The sequence below is a fragment of the Schistocerca piceifrons genome, chromosome 2, assembly GCF_021461385.2.
Source record: "Schistocerca piceifrons isolate TAMUIC-IGC-003096 chromosome 2, iqSchPice1.1, whole genome shotgun sequence".
Lineage (NCBI taxonomy): Eukaryota > Metazoa > Arthropoda > Insecta > Orthoptera > Acrididae > Schistocerca > Schistocerca piceifrons.
In genome coordinates this window covers 689,662,187-689,688,033 of record NC_060139.1, presented here as the reverse complement: position 1 = coordinate 689,688,033, position 25,847 = coordinate 689,662,187, and the positions used below count along the sequence as shown (strand labels likewise).

General features: G+C 44.4%; 1 protein-coding gene across 1 annotated transcript in view; it reads left to right on the top strand.

Moving 5' to 3' along the window:
• Positions 1-265: 265 nt before the first annotated feature.
• LOC124776350 (sodium/potassium-transporting ATPase subunit beta-2-like) overlaps positions 266-25,847 on the top strand; it is a 170,427-nt gene continuing 144,845 nt past the window's right edge. The window contains exon 1 of the mRNA XM_047251301.1: positions 266-474. Within this exon, the coding sequence (XP_047107257.1) occupies positions 315-474 (160 nt within the window). The 5' untranslated portion in view covers positions 266-314. The remainder of the gene's footprint in view (positions 475-25,847) is intronic.

Below are 25,847 nucleotides of genomic sequence, written 5' to 3'. Positions count from 1 at the left end.
CCCTCCCCCTTGCGGGTGCCGAAAGGAATGCACGATTTGGTATCGGAGCACTGAGGAAACGGCTCTTAGCCTTTGGCGGATAGCCCGTCGCTCACCTAAAAGGCGCAAAGAGCGTGCGGCGTCTCCGGGAAGCGGTAGGGTATCACGTGTGCGATAAGGCGGCGCGTACGATAAGCCAGCGGGCCGGGCCGCTCGTGGCCACGGCTGCGGCTGGCAGCGCCCCCAGGCGGCGCGGGCAGAAATAACCAGCCCAGCGCGGACGGCGGCGCGCCCGCAGCGCTCAGTCCACGCCGAGACGCGGCCGCGCGAGCACCATGGCGCCCACCACCACAGTCACCACCACCGTCGCCAACAATGACGAGGATCCCTTCCCGTACATGCGGCCCAGCGCGCTCGGCAAGTGGGAGTCTTTCAAGCTCGAGATCTGGAACCCGTCCACCAAGCAGTTCCTCGGCAGGACCGCCAAGAGTTGGGGTGAGTCTCGACTCCAAGGCAGCCGTACCAGAACTGCTCGTCCGCACTAGCTAGCTCTCTGTTCTGCGAGTGCGGTTGTGTTCTCGTTGCTGCGTACCGCGTAATACTGCACTTCTCTCATCGTCGTCTTTGTTCGCCTCAGCAGATGTCAATGACTCCAGCGTTGAGATCGACGGAAATAGATCTACAGATACGTGTTTATTGTAGCATATATTATCGCTTTTTCATCTTCGATCTGCGGAAAGAGCGGGACAACCAAATCTGCATGTATGTGTGTGTATGAGTACTAATTTGTCTAATTCTTCACTGGCTCTAGAGGAGAGATTGTCTGTTTCTGAACAACATATTTTTCAGTGCCAGTATATACTTTGAAACTGGTTTCTGCAATTTCTACGTAAATGTTCGCCAGTTATTAACAGCTGACACGCATCTGCGGGGAAAAATACGTAATTTCGTTGAACAAACGATTTATTTTATCTAACTAGCTTCAGGCAGCGTTTACACGTCTTGGGCAAATTTCTTACTTTTCGCCTTTAATGCTATAGAATACGAGAACTAATAGTCCTCAAAACAGTTTTTCTGATCACAGGTAAATATGACTAGTTGTAGGATTTGAACCACTTGAAATTCTTGTTATGGAGATAATACGAGTACCTGTCCTTGGCACAGATGTAATAGTAATTTTTGGCTATAATGTACTGATTTTCTACTATATATACAGTATGTGAGAAACCTTCTTTACAAGTGAATCCTTCCATCTGAACTACTCACACAAAAATAAATCCTACACTCGACTAAATTGTGCCTGGTGAGACAGATCTCTGATTTAAACAGCTGTAGGGTTATCACTGGTTAAATCATTTCTGATAGAATCTAAGTCATTAGACCGCGTCACATTCTTAAAAATTCGCCAACGCTTGACGTTTCGAAGTCTCTGTTGGGGTCCCTGAACTAACCGTGCAGGGATACTAGTAGAATCCAGAAGAAGATCACAACACAGGGATCGAAACGTCAAGCGTAGAAGAAGTATGAAGAACAATGTGACGCGGCCTAACGACTCGAAAGATTTTCTGGTCAACGGCAATTTCCACGGCCACGAAAGCCTGCTACGCGCTCTCGCAAACCGTACAAACTGGTAACCAACCCTACTGTACTCTATTGTATATTCTTTACGTTTTCTCAGCTTGTTATAGATGCCACCCAAGAAAGTAACCCATCAGCTGGTGTTCGTCACATAGTCTCGTTGATCGTTACATTGATCGCATAATGTTACATTTCTTGACATCTAGATCTAGTTGCCAGACTTCGCAGCAAGTTGAGATATTGTCACTATTTGATCGTGTATTAGAACAGATTGATCATATAACACGTCTTAGTATATAACTGCGCATGTTGCAGTTATTCTGGTGATACCTTGCGACAGTCGCGATAACAATCACCTTAGTCAAAGATTTTGCTTGTTCCCAACTGCGCATGATGACAGGCGACAAAATGCAGTTGAAAATGGTTAATGAAGTGACATAAGCTTTAAGACAGCAATAGATTGCGTGACATTCAATGACTTCTTTGCCGTTCATTTGTTTAAATATTAGTTCTGCATCGCACTGGAGAGACGGAAGCATCAGCAATACTGTGAAGTAACTTAGATATCTTACCCTGGCAGCTAACTTTCAAATGTTTATGGGAATTCAGGTTTTCTCTGAAAATAGGAGAAATCAAACGTTACCATCTAAATAATCTTGTCATTCTGATGTTACGTGTTTGGAAGTTACCTACTCGTCATTTTCTGATCGCTTGACTTTACCCGAAGATGACGAGAAGGAATCTCGTTGAAACGTTCCATCAGGACGAAGCCGTTACTCAGCTGATAACGCGAGATGATTTCGTCAGTGTTTAAAAGCAGTTTACAGTTGTTTCTCTCCTATAACATCTCCTGTACTAAAGGCGTGTTCTCGAACAGAAATAAGGACGTAGCCACTGTCCGTTAATAATCAGAAGCCGCTCACGAATTACGTTAAATTAATTCCGGTGTAGCTGCGGTCCAAGTCACACGCTGAACATCATTACGCTTATCGTGACTTCAATCCATAAGATATCCTAAATGGGTAACGACATCGAAAGCAAAACCGCTATCGCCTGTAGCCAGAAGTGACTGTGTTGTGGTTTTCCGCGTAAGCGCTGTGGATGAGTTCCGACAACTCGTCCACGCAGCATCCTCGCCCTCTTACAGAAGCGTCCGCCAGTGAAGGACGAGAGTGAGTGAACGGGAGAGATGGTCCCCACACCTGCGTGGTTCGCCTCGAGCCACCTGTCGCAAGCCGGCGCCATCAGCAGCGTTTCGTAACTTTATTTATTCGTAACGGGAAAGAAAGCCGGTCACAGCACCCTGGGCCGACTCGGCCGGCCGCTGATAGATACTCAGTCTGATAATGACGTCGTGCTCAGCGCTCGCTTGCGAGCTGTTATCCCAAACAGTACAAGGCGCACGCCAGCGTTTCCAAGCTTCTGTTACGACTAAAGCTTCACATATAAAACACTATATTGTGCAAGTCACTCTTTTACACGGGCCGCTATACGTTACGGTTGCCATGACAGTCACCGTCAGGGAAATTTCATTGTGCTTCGGGCACTAAATTGCTGTAGTAGCGTGTACACATGCCGTTCTTCCACAGCCATAAGTGCAACATTAGGGTTATGAGGTCTTTTGCGTGTGTAATGAAAGTAGAGCCATTGTAGCGTGCGTAGTATGTATATGTGAACCACTAAAGTTAATAAAAAATGTAAAAGATTAAATAATCTTCCTAATGACGGTTGAGTGGTAGTCGAAACGCGTGCTGGATGAAATAAAATAGTAGTTAACGTTGAATATTATTGTACTGCTGTGCTCGTCGCTCGCAAACCTCGGAAAAAAATGTTCGTTACAGATGAATAAAAAGAAAATTCGTTACAGATGAATAAAATGGTTGGCCTAAATGACAAAGAATATTACGTTATTGGCTTACAAATCGGTTGCAAAGCTTGTATAGTTGTCCGCTATAGACGACATTATTATTAACCAGAAGCTTTATTCCATACAGTTCTAGTATCCAGAAGAGGCATATGCTTATTTATTTTGTATAACATTTTCAAGATCTTTGGCTAGTACTGCTAAATTTCGAACTACAAGTTTTATCGCGTGGCAGTGAAGCTGCATTGTAATGTATCATGTAAAGAAGGATATAAGTTAACGGGACTTCGAGAATGTAACACATTACAGAGGGAGCATTATTTCAATTGTTATTGGTTTTCCATCTTAAGCTTAGTGCAAATACAGACTATTCTCCACCGAAAACGTTTCGATTTTTATTTATAAAGCATCTTCTGTGGTCATTCTGGAAACATTGCTACATAGCGTCTGCACATCTTGGTATTTATTATTTATTTAACGCGTTTTTGACCCTTATTATCGCCGGCTGGTGTGGCCAAGCGGTTAAAGGCGCTTCAGTCTGGAACCGCGCGACCGCTACGGTCGCAGGTTCGAATCCTGCCTCGGACATGGATGTGTGTGATGTCCTTAGGTTAGTTAGGTTTAAGTAGTTCTAAGTTCTAGGGGACTGATGACCTTAGATGTTAAGTCCCATAGTGCTCAGAGCCATTTGAACCATTTGAACCCTTATTATCATATTCTGCAAACAATTTTTTTTTCTTTGAGATCGCAAGAATATTGGTTACACATTCACTCTTGCCATTTTCTCCCCTTTTTTTAACCTACTTTTTCTTACACTACGTTAGTGCTATTTCCACTTCATCTCACTTTATTAAAACTTCTCAGAAGAAACAGTACCGTAGTTTCACGTGCTCTGCATTCAGTACAGTGTTTATGTTCAATCATTAGTTTTCTGTGCAAGTTCTGTGTGTTACCAACCCATGAATACATATTTTCTTGCTTAGCCGTGTGTGTGTGTGTGTGTGTGTGTGTGTGTGTGTGTGAGAGAGAGAGAGAGAGAGAGAGGGGGGCGGCGTGGATGGAGAGGGAGGTAGAGAGGGAGGGGGGAGGGAGTGAAAACGGAGAGCGCATTATTTCATTTGAACGAAAACAGGGTAGAAAATTGGCGCAGTCATTTTTAACGCACTGTTTCACCTTTCACCTGCAATGGATAATCTACATCAGAATGGCAGGGATTAAAGCCCCTAATTCTCATAAACATGCTTCCAGTGAGTTACATATAACGTAATAATCTGACAATGCTTAAATGTTGCATTTGTTGCTAACATTTTCGTGGGTGTTTTTAGATATATATTACTTTCGATACTGAACTTCTTTTTGTTTTATAGTCTTCTATTGAACTTTCCCTCCTTAGCGACAGTTTCGCTGTGCACTAACCAGATAGCGAATTTTCAGTTTCTACATATGTGTGTGTGTGCGTGTGTGTCTGTGTGTGTGTGTGTGCGTGTGTGTGTGTGTGTGTGTGTGACGAAGTAAAGAATTCTACACGAAGAAGGAGCCTAAGACAGATATATGGTGTGCTTCGCGAGAGAAGTGGATTAGGTGAGCCAGGCAGATAACTGTTTTTGACACATTTGTTGCCACAGCTGTCAGCTATCCCTTAATGACACGTATCACGAGCGAGATGCTACGTAATTCTATGATATTGTGGATTCACGTATAACCGCAAAATACATTCATACGACCAAAAGTTTCAGTGATTCCAGTAACACAGGCAGAAACATTTACCAAAAAAACAGATGACCAAACCAACCATACAATATCACAGACAGCTCGCGTCCTAGTCATTGCATACCTTAGTCTGACACACATACTTCAGTCTGGTATGAGAGCCGCCGTAACGGAACTGAGCAAGGGTCGTTTGCAGTGTCCTGGACGTAACTGTTGGACAATAGGGTATCAAGAGGTGTCTTAGCAGACTTTCCGAGCTGATTTAGCGCAACAGTTATAATTAAACCTTCAAATATAAAAGCTGTAAGTTGTTCAAGATCGTAGAAACACTATTGTATCATACATAGACATTTAAAACTGAATTATTTCGAGGCAACCAGAATACGATATAATCAACAGAAATGCAGTCGGAGTTCAAGCAATTAAGAATATCAAACTGTTAGAAGCACATTTCTGCTCAGAAAATTACGTAAATTATAAGCCTTTCTGTTCACGGAGGCGAGTATTACCCAATGCTGTGTTAACACTACTTGAAAGGGTGGAAGCTTTAGTAATGGGAGAGTCCTCACATCTTATTAGTTGCGTGTATTTAATGATGAATTACTAAAACGTTTCTTTGAAAGCAGGAGGTGAAGGTTACAATGACTGTTTACTATTTCATCTCATGGGGTGTTACCCACAAAAAAGCAATAGAAACATATGAAAATGAGAATATCTGTAATTTAACGTTGTGATTGCATAAATTGTCGTCCGCTACGTGATATGTAGTGGATTAAAGGACAAAACACTGCTAAAATGGTTTCAATATACGTACAAATACGTTCCATACCATGTCAGTACTTCTAAATTCTTCAAGAGCTTTGTTATTATCTTAGTTGAAATTCATTTATCACTGTTACTATAGTAGACAAAATGAGGACGTAACGTCTTAACTGAAAACTAGCAGCTATTTACTACCCTCTTACAGGATAATTATAATTGTAGGATTTGAGGTCCGCCAGTTATCCAAAACACCTTTTTTCTCAGTACCCAATCATGTTTCACCACCACTGTGCTACCATCAGTGGGTTTCCGTGTTATTTATTCTGTAATGTGAATGTCTTTATTAAATGATTAGTGGATGTTTAGTTCAAACAATAGTTCGTTTCTTTTTGTTAAACTGTTAGACTTGGTGTGCGTGATTTTTCTGGATCACTTGTGTATTATTTACTACAGGTAGCTTGTCATCTGCAACCAAACGATATTGATGAGAAATTTTACTGAGAGTTAACCTATCATCTAGAATGTAATTTAGTTTGTCACGATATTTCGCGCCTGTATTCGTTTTTACTTATGTTTTCGTGTGACAAGCCCTTTTATCCTCCACATCATGGTGAGGTGTCGTGATGCACACGCAAATACAACACGTGTTTTCCACAAATAAGTTCGTAAAAGCACTTTTCACTTCACCAAAACACAGTGTGATTGTAGTTGTTGTGTGTCCCAGCCCGTGTGTTCATTTGTTCACCAGAGAGTTCGGCGCCAAATTTGAATTTTGTTTACATTTTATGTTTGTGTGTGTGTGTGTGGGGGGGGGGGGGGGGTGGACTTTCACACACACACACACACACACACACAAACACACACAAAATGATACACTACAATCTGCAAAGACTCATCATTTACACATTAAAGAAACACCATGTAAAGGACAACACAAACAGCTAAGAAGCGTATAGAAAACACACACACAGATAAAATGTAAACGAAATTCAAAGTTGGCGCCAAACTCTCTGGTGAACAAATGAACACTGACTGGGCTGGGTCACACAACAACCATAATCACAATGTGTTTTGGTGAAGTGAAAAGTGCTTTTACGACCTTATTTGTGGAAAATACATGTAATATTTACGTGTGCATACGACAGCTCACCAAGCCGCGGAGAATTAAAGGGCTTACCACACGAAAACGTAAGTAAAGACGAATATAGGTACGAAATATCGCGACAGACTAAATTAAATTCTAGATGATAGGTTAACTCCCAGCAAAAATTTGTTATCGTTTGGTTGCACATGACAAGCTACCTGCAGTTAATAATACACGCCGGCCGTTGTGGCCGAGCGGTTCAGTCTGGAACCGCGCGACCCCTACGGTCGCAGGTTCGAATCCTGCCTCGGGCATTGATGTGTGTGATGTCCTTAGGTTAGTTAGGTTTAAGTAGTTCTAAGTTCTAGGGGACTGCTGACCTCAGATGTTAAGTCCTATAGTGCTCAGAGCCATTTTTTTAAATAATACACAAGTGATCCAGAAAACTCACGCACACCAAGTGTAAAGGTATTAACAAAAAGAAACGAACCATTGTTTGAATTAAACATCCTCATAATTTTGTAATCATTTAATAAAGATGTTCACACTACAGAATAAATAAAACGGAATCCCTCTGATGATAGCGCAGTGATGCTGAAACATGTTTAGGTAGTGAGGAAAAACGGTGTTTTGCATAACTGGCGGACCTCACATCCTACAATTTTAACTGCAAACACGGTGAACACAAGGAGCTGCAAATCCAAATGACGAGGATAGTTACATAATTCAAATTTCGTCAGTGGAAGAGAGACATTTACAATAAGTAATTGTACCCATATGCGTTGAATAAAAATTTTTATTTCGAATGCAGCTGTACTGACAGACTTCGCCACTCGAAAGGGAGACTGGATTAATATTCGTGAGAACCAGGATTCTAATATCCCATCGGCCTCCTCGGTTTAAGTTTTCAGTTGTGGCTGCACTAAACGAATGTATACACAGGTGCGGAGCATGCTACAGGTCACAGCCGCTTCTTCTCACCCCTTCCTCTCTGCTAGCGATGTATCTCTGCCGACCGACTATTCGACCAGTCAATGAACTCTGCACTCCCCTCCTCACTCCCTGATGTGAAAGCGAGGGCGCTTGGCGGGGCTACATTGCTTCACCGGTAATGGCTCTGAGCACTATGGGACTTAACTTCTGAGCTCATCAGTCCCCAAGAACTTAGAACTACTTAAACCTAACTAACCTAAGGACATCACACACGTCCATGCCCGAGGCAGGATTCGAACCTGCGACCGTAGCGATCGCTCGGCTCCAGACTGCAGCGCCCAGAACCGCACGGCCACTCCGGCCGGCGCTTCACCGGTAATTCGTCCGCGTTTTGACACTGCGATGAAACCATCTCCGATTAAATGGGAATCAAATGGAATTCTTCGAGGGTGATAAGTGATCGGTGTGTGTCGAGTTGTAAAGACACTAAACCACCAGACATTATTTAAACTAACAAAACATACAGCAGATGAAAATAAAGCCAACTACATACCACAAGAAGTGCGTTTATTTAGTTCCACATCTAGCCTACATACATATTCCTCATGGCACAAGAGAATTGGTTGGTCTAGAGTCTTGTAAGCGATTTGCCTTCCAGTTGCATTAGATTTTCCTGGGACCTTTCCTGTATTTTACTTACCTTCCCTGGTGCAGATTTTACGCTATTATCCCATCTTTTTTATATTATTTTTGTCAACAGCTTGGATGCATGAGCTGGTTATATGATTGTGCGATAGTTTCCATATGTATCTGTCCCTGCTATGTTCGGTATAGAATATGTGATATTTTTCCGATAGTCTGATGTTACGTCACCAGTCTCATAGAATCTACACACCTACTCGAATGGTCGTTTGGTTGCCATTTCCACCAACAATTTCAGAAATTCCAAATGAATGTTATCCACCCCATCTGTCTTATAATTTAATCTCAAGTCTCCCAAATCTCTTTTAAATTACGACTCTAATACTGGATTCCCTATCTTTCCATATTGACTCCAATTTTTTCTTCTATCGCGTCAACAGGAAAGCCCTCCGACGATCATTTCTTTTTCGATTTCTTCACATTTTTCCTGCAGCCATTTCGCCTTAATTCCCAGCACCTTCTATTTATTTTACTTCTGAGTGATTTATATCTCTGTATTCCTGTTTTTCTCCTAATATTTTTGTACTTCCTTCCCCCGTCGCTCAAACGAAGTATTCATTTCATACTGAAATGCACGTATGTTTGTGTTTCCGACGTCTGTGACTTCTCTTTTTAGAGATGGTCGCGCCTCTCCCTCTGAACTGCCTACTGTAGTATTCCTTACCGCAGTATTCGCATCTTCAGCGAACTTCAAAGGCGTCTCATCATTCCTCATTACTTAAGTACCCCACTTCTTCCCACACTGATTCTTCTGTAGGATTCTCTTAAACTTCAGTCTACTCTTCATCAATACTAAATTGTGATATGAGTCTATATCCGCTCTTGGGTACGGCTTATAACCCAGATTCTGATGTCGGATCCTCTGTGTGACCATCATGTAATCCAACTGGAATCTTCTAGTACCTCGAGGCGTGTTCTAAGTATTCCCCCTCCTCTTGTTATTTTTTAATCGTTCATGTGCTGTCACTAACTAAAATGTATTGCACAAATCAATTATTTTTCCTCCTCTCTCATTCCCACTATCAAGCCCATATTCTCCAATAACTCTTTCTTCTGCTCCTTCCCCTATAGCCGCATTCCATTCCAATTCCCCAAGATTGGTAAATTTTCATCTCCCTTCATATACTAAATTATCCGTTCCGTATCTTCAGATACTTTCTCTACCTCTCCTTCTTCTGCTTGCGACGTCGGCATGTATATCTGAACTATCGTTGTCGGCCTTGTTGGTTTGCTGTTGGATCTGATGGGAACAACCGTATCACTGAACCGTTCACAGTAGCACACTCGCTGCCCTACATTACTACCGTTAAACCATTTTCTGCTCGTCTTGATGTTACCCTATACTCATCTGACCAGAAATCTGTGTCTTCTTACCATTTCACTTCTCTGTATCTAGACTTGAGCCTTTGTTTTTCCATTTTAGATTTTCTAACTTCCCTACCATTTTCAGACTTTTCACATTTCACCCTCCGACTCATTGAATACTATTCTTCCGTTGGTTATTCCATCTTTTGCTCATGATCACATCTCCCTTGGCAGTCCTCTCGCGAAGATCGCGATACATTTTCAGTTACAGTCCTGTGGATACACCTGATGTGTCTTCAATACAGCGGTTTCCAATGGCTTCAAATCCTCATGCCGTTAACCATTCCTTATTCTTCCGCCTTTTAGGGGCAGCTTCACTCCAAAGTCAGGAGAGTGCCCTGAACCTATGTCCGCTCCTCCGCCGTCTTTGACAAGGTTGCTTGAAGAACGAGGGTAACTTCTTGCCGGCCGCTGTGGCCACGCGGTTCTAGGCGCTTGAGTCTGCACATCTTGGTATTTATTATTTATTTAAGGCGTTTTTGACCCTTATTATCGCCGGCTGGTGTGGCCAAGCGGTTAAAGGCGCTTCAGTCTGGAACCGCGCGACCGCTACGGTCGCAGGTTCGAATCCTGCCGCAGGCATGGAAGTGTGTGATGTCCTTAGGTTAGTTAGGTTTACGTAGTTCTAAGTCTAGGGGACTGATGACCTCAGATGTTAAGTCCCATAGTGCTTAGAGCCATTTGAACCATTTTGGTAACTTCTTATGACGGAAGTCTTCGGCCGTTATTGTTGGTGATTTTTATACATAAGGTTTAAGCAGGGCGTAACTTCGAACCGGCGAACCAGAACCTTTTGATTACCAGTCGAAGTCACTACCCCTAGACCACAGGTCAAGTTGCAGTGTCACACGAACCTTCAACGATGAGTCTTTGCTGCGCACATCAGCATCGATAGCGAACTATCTTATAGTACTACCCATAGTTGCACACGAATGTACCCTCCACACAATCGGTACAGAATCACTAGCAGCTTAGGCTCCACATTAAAGTTGCTGTTGCGAATAACAATCAAGATCCTGCCTCCTAAGGCAGCGACACCCGTTTTATTGTATTCTCTGTAAGAATACAAAAAAGGAGATGCGCGATTTCAGCTGTAGTTAAGAACTCCGACTATATTCTAGCGAACAAATTTAAAATAATGTAAAGAAACGCTAAGAATCTTTATTGTATTTTTCTTCTGTAGCTCGTGTGTCGCACCGCAACTGGCGAGTTTCTGGACTGCACACAGCTGCGTGGTGGCTGCGAGATGGCAGCCAGTGGTTGGTTGGCGGAGCATCTCCCGCTGGCACTCTAAGCTTGGCCTGTGTCCCACGCGCCGCTCCGTATATTTAAACGGTGCCGCTTCCTGCAGCGACATTCTCCCGCTTAGGGGGCGTCCGGGCACTTATCCCGTACCGGCAGACACCCAGCATCCATTCCAGAGCTCTGTCACACCAGTGTTTCTCAGCTCACATATCGAACAATTACGTGCAGCTGATTTACGAGCGGCTTCCAATAAGTAATACAACACTTTTTCATGACAGCAGGTTGGTTATATTCGGGATTCAAATACAGCATATTATTCCCCACTCTTTTTTCTACAGAACCCTATTTTTCGACATACTCTCAGATCAGTGCGACGCGACGCTCTTGCGCCATCCTACTGTGACGGCCGGTTCGCTTAGTACTGTTCTGCTGGTCGACGTCGGAACCAGCGTCTTCCTGCATCAATAACCTCTCCATCATCCACGTTCTGCTACCTGTGGAGTGCATCCTTCATTGGAAGTCGAAAGGTACAAGATCCGGGCAGCAGGTGCATGGGGAAGAAGAGTTCAGTGAAGTTTTCTGACCTCTTCTCGGGTGCGCAGACTTGGATGAGGCCTTACGCTGTCATGAAAGAGGAAAACTTAATTTGCAGTTTTGTGGCGATGAACAAGCCGAAATCGTTTCTTCTATTATTTCCTGAAAATAGCACAGCTCCCTTCAGAGCTGATCGATGCACCATGAGGGAGGACATCAAACAACATAACACCTTCAGAATCTCAGAAAACCGTCGCCATGGCTTTACCTACTGAGGGTGCGGCTTTCAACTTTTTCTTCGGTGGAGAGGTGGTGTGCTGCCACTCCATAAATTGTCGTTTTGTTTCCGGTTTGAAGTGATGAACCCATATTCATCGCCTTTGACGATGACCGACAAAAACATGTCACGGTCAGCCTCGTAACGCTTAAGAAATTCCACACAGATGGTCCTCCGTTGCTCTTTGTGCTCTTCTGTTATGCGCCGAGGAAAGCAGTGGGCACATACGTTTGAACACTCTAGCTGGGTGGTGTCAGCACTACGAACAGAGACTCCAGTTGAGCAGCAAGGTGTTCCACTGTGATCCGTCGATCACCTCCAATGAGAGTGTCCGCACGTTCCAACATTACAAGAGACATAGCTGTGTGCAGCAGCCGAGCATGCGGTGATCGGAAAGGTTTGCGCGACCTTGCGATGATGACAGACGCCTCACCAAGGACTCACCGTGCTTTTGTTCACTGCCAGGTCTCCGTAGACGTTCTGCAAGCGCCTATGAATATCTGCGATGCTCTGGTTTTCCGCCAAAAGAAACACTCTGCTTGGAACACATCTCCGTCACAGGGGCCGTTTTGAAGGCTACTGTAACGTCGCCACCTATAGGAAATCCTTGAAATTATAGGGGCTGCAGCGTGACTAATCCACAATGTCCCACAACAAATTTCGCATTCTTTCAACCGAAACTGGCGGAGATAAAAATGTGTTGCATCATTTACTGAACGCCCCTTATATTTCTGTTGTTGGTGGAGACTTTTCAACCTCAACGACATGAGTCGAACGACCAGGGAAAACCCGCTTCTACTGGCCGAATATATTTGCTGCCACATCACATAGTTCCCCAGGCGTTAACATACGTAGTTAGTTTACTTTCACGTTATATCTTTCGTAATCGAATATACACTCTCTAGACCAAAAAATATATTTCTTCTTTGAAGTCATTTGCAGTTTTCACCGACGAAGGATGAAAATAAAGGCAAGATGGAAATGCTATCTCTTATTCTATGGCAGTCACGGAACAGAGTCACCAAATAACTGCGGGTTTGAATCAAAACTGCTTATCTCACATAATTGAGAATCGAAAATTAATGAGCCAAAACTTCATGACCATCGCCTTAATAGTGTGTGTGTGTGTGTGTGTGTCCACTTTTGGATCGCAGTAGAGCAGCGATTCTACGTGACACGGATTCCAGCACTCTTTGACAGGTTTCCTGAAGTGTATGGCACCAGATGTTGACGCAAAGCTCACGCAGTTCCCGTAAATTATGGGTCGGTGGTTTGTAGACGCAGAGCAGCCGCCCGTTACCATGCCAGATGTGTTTCATCGGTTTCAGATGACACAAATTTGGTGGCATCAGACTGTGTTCACTAACCACTGCGGCACGATTTTGGAATGGTGAAACTGACAGTCCTGCTGTTCGAAGATGCCATCGCCGTCGGAGAGGAAATCAGGCAAGAGGAGATGAAAGTGGTGTCCAGTAATGTTCACGCAGTCCGCATACGTCACGATGTCGTACATTACTACCAGACGTCCATGGATGGAATCGCAGGTGAATGTCCCCCGTACTCTCCCCGGCCTGCGCCCATGGCGCTGTGCATGATCCGAGAAGCGCTTGCTTGGATGACAGCATATTTGTATATGACCATCGAACCTGGTGTAACAAGTAACGCGATTCATCTGACGACATGTTTCCATTGATCCAAGGTCCAACCTCGATGGTTCCGCTCCTACTCCACTCCCCGGTCAACAAGGATACGTCTGTTGAGGAGCCCCATGTTCACAGTGTGCGTTGAACTGTGTGCTCCGAAATACTTTTGTCTGCACCAACTTTGTACTCTGCCGTCGAGATCTGCCACAAATCGCCACCTGTCCCGCTTTACAGACCGGGCAAGCCTCCGACGTTCACCTTATGAGGTGAGATGTGAACGTCCAACACCTCGTTCGCCTACTCGTTGTTTCATCCTCCTCCAGTCGCTTTCCAGCCTTCCTCACGACAGTAGCACGCAAACAGCACACTAGTTTCGCCACTTCCGAGATCCTTGTTGTCAGGCCACAGGCGATAAAAATCTACCCCTTATCAAAGTCGCTTATGTCAGTGAATTTCCCCGTTTGCGGCCCGTATCTATAAATATCCCCCATCCTCTTTCCTCCTGTTATAAAATGAGATTCCTTGATGATGTTACAGATTTTCATGGATGTTGAAGAAGGGCAAACGAATCAACCTGAGGTAAGAAACTCTGGTCCGGAAACGAACGAGTCGAAAGTTATAAGTTAAAATCGCTCAGATAGTCTGACAGTGGAATAAATGCACCGGTACTGTTGTTGCTAAGATTGTAGGATAGGCAATTTTCACAGGTGATAGTGTGGACCAAAACAACAAACAAATATCAACTAAATATGGGCTCTAAAATGCATGCCGTAAGTGCAATAGATTCTTGTTCACTTGCGAAGAACGTATGTCAGACCACATTCCCGATCTGAGTTTTAAATACTTTTCCCTTATCTGCCTTTAATTTCCAAGTTTGATACATATTATAAATTTAATTCTTGTTCGCATGTAAGTCTCATTTTTACTCGGTTTCAGTTGTTTCAGCTGTGCCACCGACAGGCGATTGCAAATTGATTCCATATTTCTAGATTTCCAGCAATCTGTTCCCCACAAGCGACATCTAATCAAATTTCGTGGCTACAAGTAGCGTAGGTTGTGCGACTACATCCGACACTCTCAGTAAGGTCACAGTACGTATTAATCGACGGAGAATCATCGAGTACAATAGGAGTGATATCCGGCGTTCCCCGAGGAAGTATTACAGGCCCTCTGCTGTTCCTATTAAAAGAATTAGGAGCCTTCTTACATAGTTTTCAGGTATTGCTGGCTAGTAAAATCACCAGAAAGCCGGTTGAAAATTGACTCACCCGTGACATCTAAATGGTGCGAAAAGTGACAGTTGTCTCTCAATAAGGAAAATTGTGAGGTCATCCACAGGAGTACAGTATTGGGCGATCAATCACACACATTTAAAGGCTGTCAATTCGACTAAATACCTAGGTCTTTCAATTACGAAGAAGTTAAGTTGAAACGATCATACATATAATGTTGCGGGGAAGGCAAACCAAAGACTACATTTTATTCGCAGAATGCTTGGAAGATGCAACACGTCTACCAAAGAGACGCTTGTTGGTCCTCTGCTAGAGTATTGCTGTGCATTACGGGATCCTTGTCAGGTAGGATTGACGAAGGACGTCAAAAAAATTGAAAGAAGGGCAGCTCGTTTTGTACTATCGGAAATAGGGCAGAGAGCGTGACGAATATGATAAGCGGGTTGGGATGGCACTCATTGAAACAATTGCGTTTTTCATTATGGCGAGATCGTTTCACGAAATTTCAGTCACCAACTTTCTCCTCTGAATGGGAAAATATTTTACTGTGGCCAACTTACATAGGGGGAAATTATCATCGTAATAACATCAGGGAAATCGGATCTCGTACAGAAATATTTAAGTGTTCCTTTTCTCCGCGGGCTGTTAGAGAGTGGAACGGTACGGAAATACACTCCTGGAAATGGAAAAAAGAACACATTGACACCGGTGTGTCAGACCCACCATACTTGCTCCGGACACTGCGAGAGGGCTGTACAAGCAATGATCACACGCACGGCACAGCGGACACACCAGGAACCGCGGTGTTGGCCGTCGAATGGCGCTAGCTGCGCAGCATTTGTGCACCGCCGCCGTCAGTGTCAGCCAGTTTGCCGTGGCATACGGAGCTCCATCGCAGTCTTTAACACTGGTAGCATGCCGCGACAGCGTGGACGTGAACCGTATGTGCAGTTGACGGACTTTGAGCGAGGGCGTATAGTGGGCATGCGGGAGGTCGGGTGGACGTACCGCCGAATTGCTCAACACGTGGGGCGTGAGGTCTCCACAGTACATCGATGTTGTCGCCAGTGGTCGGCGGAAGGTGCACGTGCCCGTCGACCTGGGACCGGACCGCAGCGACGCACGGATGCACGCCAAGACCGTAGGATCCTATGCAGTGCCGTAGGGGACCGCACCGCCACTTCCCAGCAAATTAGGGACACTGTTGCTCCTGGGGTATCGGCGAGGACCATTCGCAACCGTCTCCATGAAGCTGGGCTACGGTCCCGCACACCGTTAGGCCGTCTTCCGCTCACGCCCCAACATCGTGCAGCCCGCCTCCAGTGGTGTCGCGACAGGCGTGAATGGAGGGACGAATGGAGACGTGTCGTCTTCAGCGATGAGAGTCGTTTCTGCCTTGGTGCCAATGATGGTCGTATGCGTGTTTGGCGCCGTGCAGGTGAGCGCCACAATCAGGACTGCATACGACCGAGGCACACAGGGCCAACACCCGGCATCATGGTGTGGGGAGCGGTCTCCTACACTGGCCGTACACCACTGGTGATCGTCGAGCGGTCACTGAATAGTGCACGGTACATCCAAACCGTCATCGAACCCGTCGTTCTACCATTCCTAGACCGGCAAGGGAACTTGCTGTTCCAACAGGACAATGCACGTCCGCATGTATCCCGTGCCACCCAATGTGCTCTAGAAGGTGTAAGTCAACTACCCTGGCCAGCAAGATCTCCGGGTCTGTCCCCCATTGATCATGTTTGGGACTGGATGAAGCGTCGTCTCACGCGGTCTGCACGTCCAGCACGAACGCTGGTCCAACTGAGGCGCCAGGTGGAAATGGCATGGCAAGCCGTTCCACAGGACTACATCCAGCATCTCTACGATCGTCTCCATGGGAGAATAGCAGCCTGCATTGCTGCGAAAGGTGGATATACACTGTACTAGTGCCGACATTGTGCATGCTGTGTTGCCTGTGTCTATGTGCCTGTGGTTCTGTCAGTGTGATCATGTGATGTATCTGACCCCAGGAATGTGTCAATAAAGTTTCCCCTTCCTGGGACAATGAATTCACGGTGTTCTTATTTCAATTTCCAGGAGTGTAGTCTGTTGTTGGATCGAAGAACCTTCTGCCCGACACTTAAGTGTGAATTGAAGAGGAGTCATTTAGATTTAAATGTAGATATGAATGTACCCGTAAATTTTAAATTTGCAGTTTCAGAACTGTTCGAGCACATCATGAGCAAGGGAAAAATGAAATCAGAGTTGTATCCTGAAACTCATAATACAGTGCTCATTTTGCTGAACGATTCACTAACAATGTTTTGGTTTTGCAGGTGGATGACGTTACGAATTAGTTCATTGTCGCAAGTAGTGACTCGTATCCATGCCAAAATCACGCGCCACTTTCTGAACCGCTGCTCGTTCATGTTCCCCTTTAATAATAGCCCCACTGTCCCCCATACAGAGAAGCTCACTTCCCCTGCTTAGCTAAAGCAGCTCGTTTATGAGCACGAAGCTTGGTGCCTACGGCTACTGTGAACATAACCGCTATCAGTCACCATGTGATACTCAGTTTTAGTTAATAGTCCATTATCTCTCCTAAGTCCTCGATAATCTCCAAACGAGGTACTTATTAGGAAGTAATAGTGCACTAATTTTGGCAATCCTTGAGTAAAATGAAAAAACACCGCAAGGGACTATTCTTTGCATTTCGTCAAACTTAACCATTTCGCAAGCCGTGGAGGATATACTTCCCACTATATGTATTTTTGTACAGCGTTTAAGGGGATATGTATCACCATTTCCGTACGCTCCTGGCATCTAGTGGCAGTCCGTTGCACCAGCTGTTGTTTCTGTTTGTTGTGAAATATAGCCTTCAGGACTGTGGGAAGTATATATCCCACCAAGCAACAGCGTTTCAATGTTTATTGGGAAATATGGTTACCACCAAAATAGTTCCTGGAAGGGGCTTGGGGAGTATACTTATGACAAAATTAATCTGTCGTTTGTGGTGTCAAGCATACTTACCACCAACGTAAGGGTATCCCAAAGCTTTTGGGAATACGTTTACTACCTCTGTCTATGCCCCACATCTTGTGGTAGTACACTGCACCAGGTGTACGAAAACTGCTACAACAATCAGTTTCTGTTTGTCGTGGGATCATTATTGTCGTCGGAACACATTGCATCGTTTCTGCAATATACATTATTGTGACCTGAATCATCTCATACCTTTATTGTGTAACAAAGTTTCAAGGATTGTTTTCACATTGTGGCAAGTAAACTTCAATATCGGCAACAAATATTTTTTTAAGTAAAGTAAAAGAAACATAAAATAAAAACAGGAAACAGTGTTCATTATTTTTTACGTGTAATGGCAACACCTAAGAGCTCACAACAGGGAAGTGGGAAATCCATTTACCTCCACAGCTTTAATACCTCACAAAGATCCCTTGGTGATATATGTACCACCACAGTTTTTTCCTAAATTACAAAAATAAAATTATCAAAAGATAAACATCGTCAGTTGATCACAATTCTAATAGGATAGCAAAAAATTATCTTCGATGAGTTGCTACAAAAAATGCGCCTGAAAGGGTAAAGAGTAAACCAGAGGCACTGACCGAATGCACCGTGGTTGAGTCACAGCGTGCCGTACAGGTTTACTAAGTAATGTGCAGTTTACGTCGGGAGACCAAAATTTCGTGTGACTCAGGTTAACAATATGTTATGGAGCAATTTTCCTCAGCTTATCTGTACCTTGAGCTCAAGCGTGTGCCGTGCGTCACGGTGTTTGCATTATGCCTGCGACAAGTCGTTTACGCAGCTGCTAGGGAAATGCCGTCCTCCGAATTTACAAGGTCACTTCCGGGCATTTCTTATGCGCATCGCAAAGTGTTCGCTTTACAAGTTGCCTTGCAACCTCATATCTCGAACTCGAAGCAGTTGAGACTGTTACTATGTACATAAATGAATAGCGTGAGTTGCGAATTCTGCAGATATACAACATGAGGTAGGCACGAATAAAACAATCGCTTCCTAACGTACTGCGTCGCTGTCATCTAGAGTTCTGTAGCACTTAGGAAGAGATTGAAACGAATGTATTCTTACATAGACTTACATAATTTTAAGTTTCTCTCCAAGGGAACGATTCTGATGAAATAGGCATTTACAACGAGCCTTTGCAAAAAGTATGTGCGTTGACGGCTTTGTCCCGATGAAGTGGCAAATTTCACTGTAACGAACGACTCTTGAGTTGGCTCGGAACAGAAACCATGTTTTCTTACATTCACAGAAGAGTCAGATCTCATCCATGCTCACAGACAATAAGGGTATTCGCCAGCCTCTGCTTATCACGCTTTCAAAGTCACTCACAGTCCCTCTCTGTTCCTCACTTTGTAGAAGGTCCCCGGAGAACCACGTGAGCCAAGCATCTCTCGAGGAGGCAGAAATGTGGTATGATGCACGTGCTTCGACTAATTATTTTGCTTGGAGTTCTCACACAGAAACTAAAACAAATTCCCAACTTAAAATCAGTGAAAGAAAGAAAAATAGCTCATATATTCACGTCCCACCGATGTTTGGAGCCGGTGCAGAAACTCGAGTATACTACGGTGAGGTAGAGAACTTAGTAATTGGCTCTGCGAAATAGATTTCGCATCGATGTCGAATGTCATAAACAATCTAATTCGGAATTCATTTCGTTTGACGTTATGAACGGTGAAATGATGAGTAGTATTATTATCAACACAAGAAATGTTTGTTAGTTTCTCGCCGAGGACTTGCGCAAAGAGTCCAGCATGAATTATGTCTTAAGTTTTTATCTGTATTTTTACTCGTGTAAATTATAGATTATGTACAACGACGATGACATCCCGCTAATCTCCTGTGTCGCTCTTATTGCTTCTATCGTGGTTGGAAAAAGCTCTTGGTATATTAACGTTGAATTTATGTATCTGGTTGTTGTATGTTACGTACGTACCGAGAGAAAAAGCAGTGCCACCATTAACCGTCAGAAGACAGATTTTAAACAGACTGAACCCAATTTTCATGCATTCTTGGAAACAAGGCCTTAAACAAATTCTGCAGGTTTTTATACCGATTGAGGAGTGTGGACGTTACTCGCAAAACTATTCTTTGAGGACTGTGGGTTACTTGAGTCACTGCAGCTTACAACCCATTAAACACCCTATAGAGTCAAAAAAATTCAGGGAAATACTGTAAGAGAACTTTGTGTGAAGTACTTCGAGGACAAGCAGTGTTCTTCAGACCGGTGCAGAAATGCATGGGTGCATTTCTGGGTCACCACATTTTGTCGTGACGGACTTTATAAATTTGACACTCGTCTGCAGTGAGAGCAGGTGGGTTTTATTGATGGCGACTCGTCGTCAGAACCAAGAGGGTAGCGCAGTGGTAACTCATTGGTCTCAGATTCGGATACACGGCGGTTCAAAACCCCCTTCGACGATCCATATATGAAGAATACAGTGGTTCGACCAAGTAGTTTAAACCAAACTCTGGGGTGGTTCCCTTGAAAAGTGCGGACGCATCTTTCTTCTTGTCCAATGCGATCTTATGCTCCATTTCCACTGATATTGTCAACCGCGCTTTAAATCAGAAACTTGTTTCACTCTTCATTCGTCGTTAGCTGCATTCCACTTTGTGTGATGACAAGTAGAAACTAGCACGTTATACTGGACGGCAGAAGTTCCATAGAAGTGAAAGTAATATCGGGTGTTCCGCAAGGAATCGTAATAGGACCGCTAATGTTTTCAGTGTGCATAAAGCTTTCATCAGGTCAGATCAGCGGCACGATAAGTCTCTTCGCTGACTATGCAGTTCTGTAGGGGAGAGTACCCTCTTTGGACGATCGTAAGGCATTTCCACTTGGTGCAATGCAAGAAGGAAGGAAGATTACTACGGTTTAACTTCCCGTCGGCAAGGAGGTCATTAGATATGGAGCACAAGCTCGCATTCATTCATCAACGGGAAAGGAAATCGCCCATGGTCTTGTCAAAGCAAATAAACTGGCATTTCCTTGGAGCGATTTAGCGACTTCACGGGAAATCTAAATCTCGATGGCCGAACGCGGATTTGAACCGTGGTTCTGCCGAACGCGATTCTAGCGTGCTAACCACTGCGCCACGTCTCTCGGTTTGATGCAATGAACTGCAAATCCTTTCAGATGTTGCTAAATGTAGAATAATTCTTCCAACAAACAGAATGAACTGTATAATATCTGATTAGATGATTCAGTATCTGAGCATAAGATTAGTAGTGAATATTAGTAAAACATCATATCATGTAAGGATTTAGGGATAATACTAAGAAACTACACGAAATGCGACGATCAAGTAAAATCTTGATTCGGAAGGGGAAGGGCAGACTTCAATTTGTTGGAAGGCTTCTGGGAAAATGCAGTGCATCTCTAAAGGAAATCGTATACAAGACGCTAATGAGACCAATTCTAGAGTACTGTTCCAGTATTTGGAGTCCTTACCAGGTATGTAGGATAACGGTATAAACCTAATTCAAAGACGCGCTGCAAGGACAGAAGACTATGCTACCATTATGCTGTTATCAACGTCTATCTCGTGTACGGATTATGACAATGAAATAAGAAAGGTTAGGGTTCGTACAGAGTCATACAGACAACCATGCACCTCTCGCTCTGTATGCGAATGGAATAGAAAAGGAAATCGACGATATTGGTAGAATGTATCCTCCCCGAAGTACTTTGGAGAGAAGGGTTAAGGCTTAACGTCCATTCGACGTGGAGGTATTTTTTTGTGATCCGTCCATATTAGCAATTGCAGTTGCACGCTGTACAACATAGCTCTGAAAAGCGGACGGGAATCTGGGTATGTTCCTATCATTCTCTCAGTTCCCTTAGGTAGTAAAGTAACCGGTTTTCCCTTTCAGAAGTGATGGAATTCCGTTGGAATCATTTAACTACCTCTAATTTTAATATAAATGGACGGCATGCTCCTTTCAGCACGTTGTTATTGTTGTTATTTCCTTCAGTCCGAAGCCTGGTTTGATGCAACTCTCCATGCCAGTCTATGCTGTGCAAACCTCTTCGCCTCTGTACAACCGCCGCAACCCACATTCATTTGACCTGGCTTACTATATGCATCTGTTTGGCTTCTTGTACAGTTTTCACCCCCACACTTTCTTTCATTACCTGACTGAAAATTCCTTCATGCCTCCTGTCAGATAATCCCTTCTTTTAGTCAAGTTGTACCATAAGTTTCTTTTTCTCTCGGTTCGATTCAGTACTTCTTTATCTGTTATTCGACCTATCAATCCAGCGTTTTCCACCAGCACCACACATCAAAAACATTTTTTTTTTTTTTGTTCTTGTATGAAGTGCCTGTCGTCCACTTTCCACTACCATATAATGCTTCACTCCAGAAAATTAGCTTCAGAAAAGACTTCACAATATTTACATTTATATTGGATATTATCAAATCATTTAACCATACAGTAAACCTGTTTGCCCTCGGAAAAAATACACAGTTATAGTTTTCTCTTGCTTTCAGCCGTTCGCAGTACCGACATAGCAAAACATTGTTGGCTAATGTTACAATGCCAGATCAGTCAATCATTCCGACTGTCGCTCGTGCATTTAAGGAAAAGGCTCCTGCCGCCCTTCAGGGACGAGGAGTTACACTACTGGCCATTAAAATTGCTACACCACGAAGATGACGTGCTACAGACGTGAAATTTAACCGACAGGAAGAAGATGCTGTGATATGCAAATGATTAGCTTTTCAGAGCATTCACACAAGGTTGGCGCCGGTGGCGACACCTACAACGTGCTGACATGAGGAAAGTTTCCAATCAATTTCTCATACACAAACAGCAGTTGACCGGCGTTGCCTGGTAAAACGTTGTTATGATGCCTCGTGTAAGGAGGAGAAATGCGTACCATCACGTTTCCGACTTTGATAAAGGTCGGATTGTAGCCTATCGTGATTGCGGTTTATCGTATCGAGACATTGCTGCTCGCATTGGTCGAGATCCAATGACTGTTAGCACAATATGGAATCGGTGGGTGGAGGAGGGTAATACGGAACGCCGTGCTGGATCCCAACGGCCTCGTATCACAAGCAGTTGAGAAGACAGGCATCTTATCCGCATGGCTATAAAGGATCGTGCAGCCACGTCTCGATCCCTGAGTCAACAGATGGTGACGTTTGCAAGACAACAACCATCTGCACGAACAGTTCGACGACGTTTGCAGCAGCATGGACTATGGCTGCGGTTACCCTTGACGCTGCATCACAGACAGGGGCGCCTGAGATGGTGTACTCAACGACGAACCTGGGTGCACGAATGGCAAAACGTCATTTTTTCGGATGAATCCAGGTTCTGTTTACAGCATCGTGATGGTCGCATCCGTGTTTGGCGACATCGCGGTGAACGCACATTGGAAGCGTGTATTCGTCATCGCCATACTGGCGTATCACCCGGCGTGATGGTATGGGGTGCCATTGGTTACATGTCTCGGTCATCTCTTTTTCGAATTGACGGCACTTTGAACAGTGGACGTTACATTTCAGATGTGTTACGACCCGTGGCTCTATCCTTCATTCGATCCCTGCGAAATCTTACATTTCAGCAGGATAATGCACGACCGCATCTCGCAGGTCCAGTACGGGCCTTTCTGGATACAGAAAATAATCGACTGCTGCCGTGGCCAGCACATTCTCCAGATCTCTCACCAATTGAAAACGTCTGGTCAATGGTGGCCGAGCAACTGTCTCGTCACAACACGCTCTTGATGAACTGTGGTATCGTGTTGAAGCTGCATGGGCAGCTGTACCTGTACAGGCCACCCAAGCTCTGTTTGACTCAGTGCCCAGGTGTATCAAGGCCGCTATTACGGCCAGAGTTGGTTGTTCTGGGTACTGATTTCTCAGGATCTATGCACCCAAATTGCGTGAAAATGTTATCACATGTCAGTTCTAGTATAATATATTTGTCCAATTAATACCCGTTTATCATCTGCATTTCTTCTTGGTGTAGCAATTTTAATGGCCAGTAGCGTAGTTTGGTCTCTCGAAAGATACCGTCCGTTGTGTTTGCACCTACGTTAAGGCTGTCTATATCATTCAAGCACGCAAGCTACTTCATCTAGGCAAGGCTCATGGTTCATGGTGGGTTCAAGACACTCAGCAAAGAAATCTGAATGTTAGCAAGTTGAGAACACTGCTAAAAGTACAGACTGACAAATAATGTCGAGCGAGACGGAGGACGCATACCGATGAGTGAAAGCCGGCAACGAGTGTTTTCCCAGCGCTGCAAGGCGAGCGGAGTCGCCGGCGGAGAGAAAAAACGCGCTTCACGTGCAACACAGACACGCCGGCCGCCGCGCCGGCTGGCTGCCTCGTCTGCTTACGACGCTGGATGGCAGAGGGGCGCAAGACGCCGCCTCGGTCCAGGCGGCGAACAGCTGCTGAGCGAGGAGACACGGTAGGGGTTCCACGCCAAGCGTGAGCTTCGCTTCCCACACGAACAACTGTAAAAACGTTAGATGATGAAGTGCAGCATAGGAAAACTATCAGCAAAGACGTAGTGCACTTACAGGAGTTCCTCTATTCCACCGACAATGTCCAGTGGTCGGAACAAAAAGATCAAAATTGGGGGATGCAACATCAGCGGTGCCTCAGGAATCAGTAGTGGGTTCATTACTTTTCTCATTATATGTTGCTGGTATGTCGTCTGTTCTCCCTCGTTACAAATATCATTCATACACTGACGACCTTCCGTTACACCTAACAGCAAGTCCAACTAACTTGTCAACTGCTATGTAAATGCTCACTTACTTAATAGAGCGGATGCAAAACACAGACTGGAAACTTAACCCATCTAACACACAATCAGTCTTAGTCGCTCATTACTCTCAGTTCAGTTAATCTTTTCCCACTTTAATCCTAAACGTCTGAGGAATATCTTTTTCTTCGTCTACAAGTAACTTGGGGATAATTCAAAAAATGGTTCAAATGGCTCTGAGCACTATGGGACTTAACTTCTGATGTCATCAGTCCCCTAGAACTTAGAACTACTTAAACCTAATTAACCTAAGGACATCACACACATCCATGCCCGAGGCAGGATTCGAACCTGCGACCGTAGCAGTCGCGCGGTTACGGACTGAAGCGCCTAGAACCGCTCGGCCACTACTGCCGGCAGGGATAATTCAGCAACATCACTTAGATTGCAGTCTGCAACAAGGTGACAGTGTCACTTCATTCTCTAGGGAAATATAAAAAGCGTTTCCTCTCAAGCCTAAAAAGAAACTCGTCGAATCACTAATACAGCCTATCTCGATTATGGTGATCCTGTACTTCAGAAACTTGAGTATGATAGATCACGCAGGCTGGAATTGGCGATGAATGCTTGTGTGGGATACTTTTATGACGTTTGCTATTTCGACATCATTCCTGCCCACGAATAATTATCATGGCTGTTCGTCGATAAGTGTAGAGACCATCGTACCCTGGGTTTGCTCTACTATCTTCTCTATCACCGCATTCCCTCTTATCATCAGCTCTTACACTACTGTCGGACAGCGCAGCGGAAATGCTAGATCTAAACAAAGTAAACTCTTCTTTGTACCACTAAAGAGCTCAGCTATCTTCTCAAAATCATTTTCTAGATCAGGAACCCGATTTTGAAGCAATCTTTCTCAAAACGTCGGTGAAATTAAATTCCTTTCAAACTTCAATGATCCACATTGTGCCACAAAAGCCATTTATTCCATATACTTGTCTGCACCGCACCCTCGTCAGTGCCTTTCTCTCCCTCCCCACCCCCACCCCCCCACTTAACCCACCCCCTTGTCGACACTCTTCTATTGAAACTCCGTTCTTTATTAAGCGTTACTGCCACTGCCATTTCAGTCTTCTCTTCTTTCATTATCCCTTCCGTTTCTGATGAT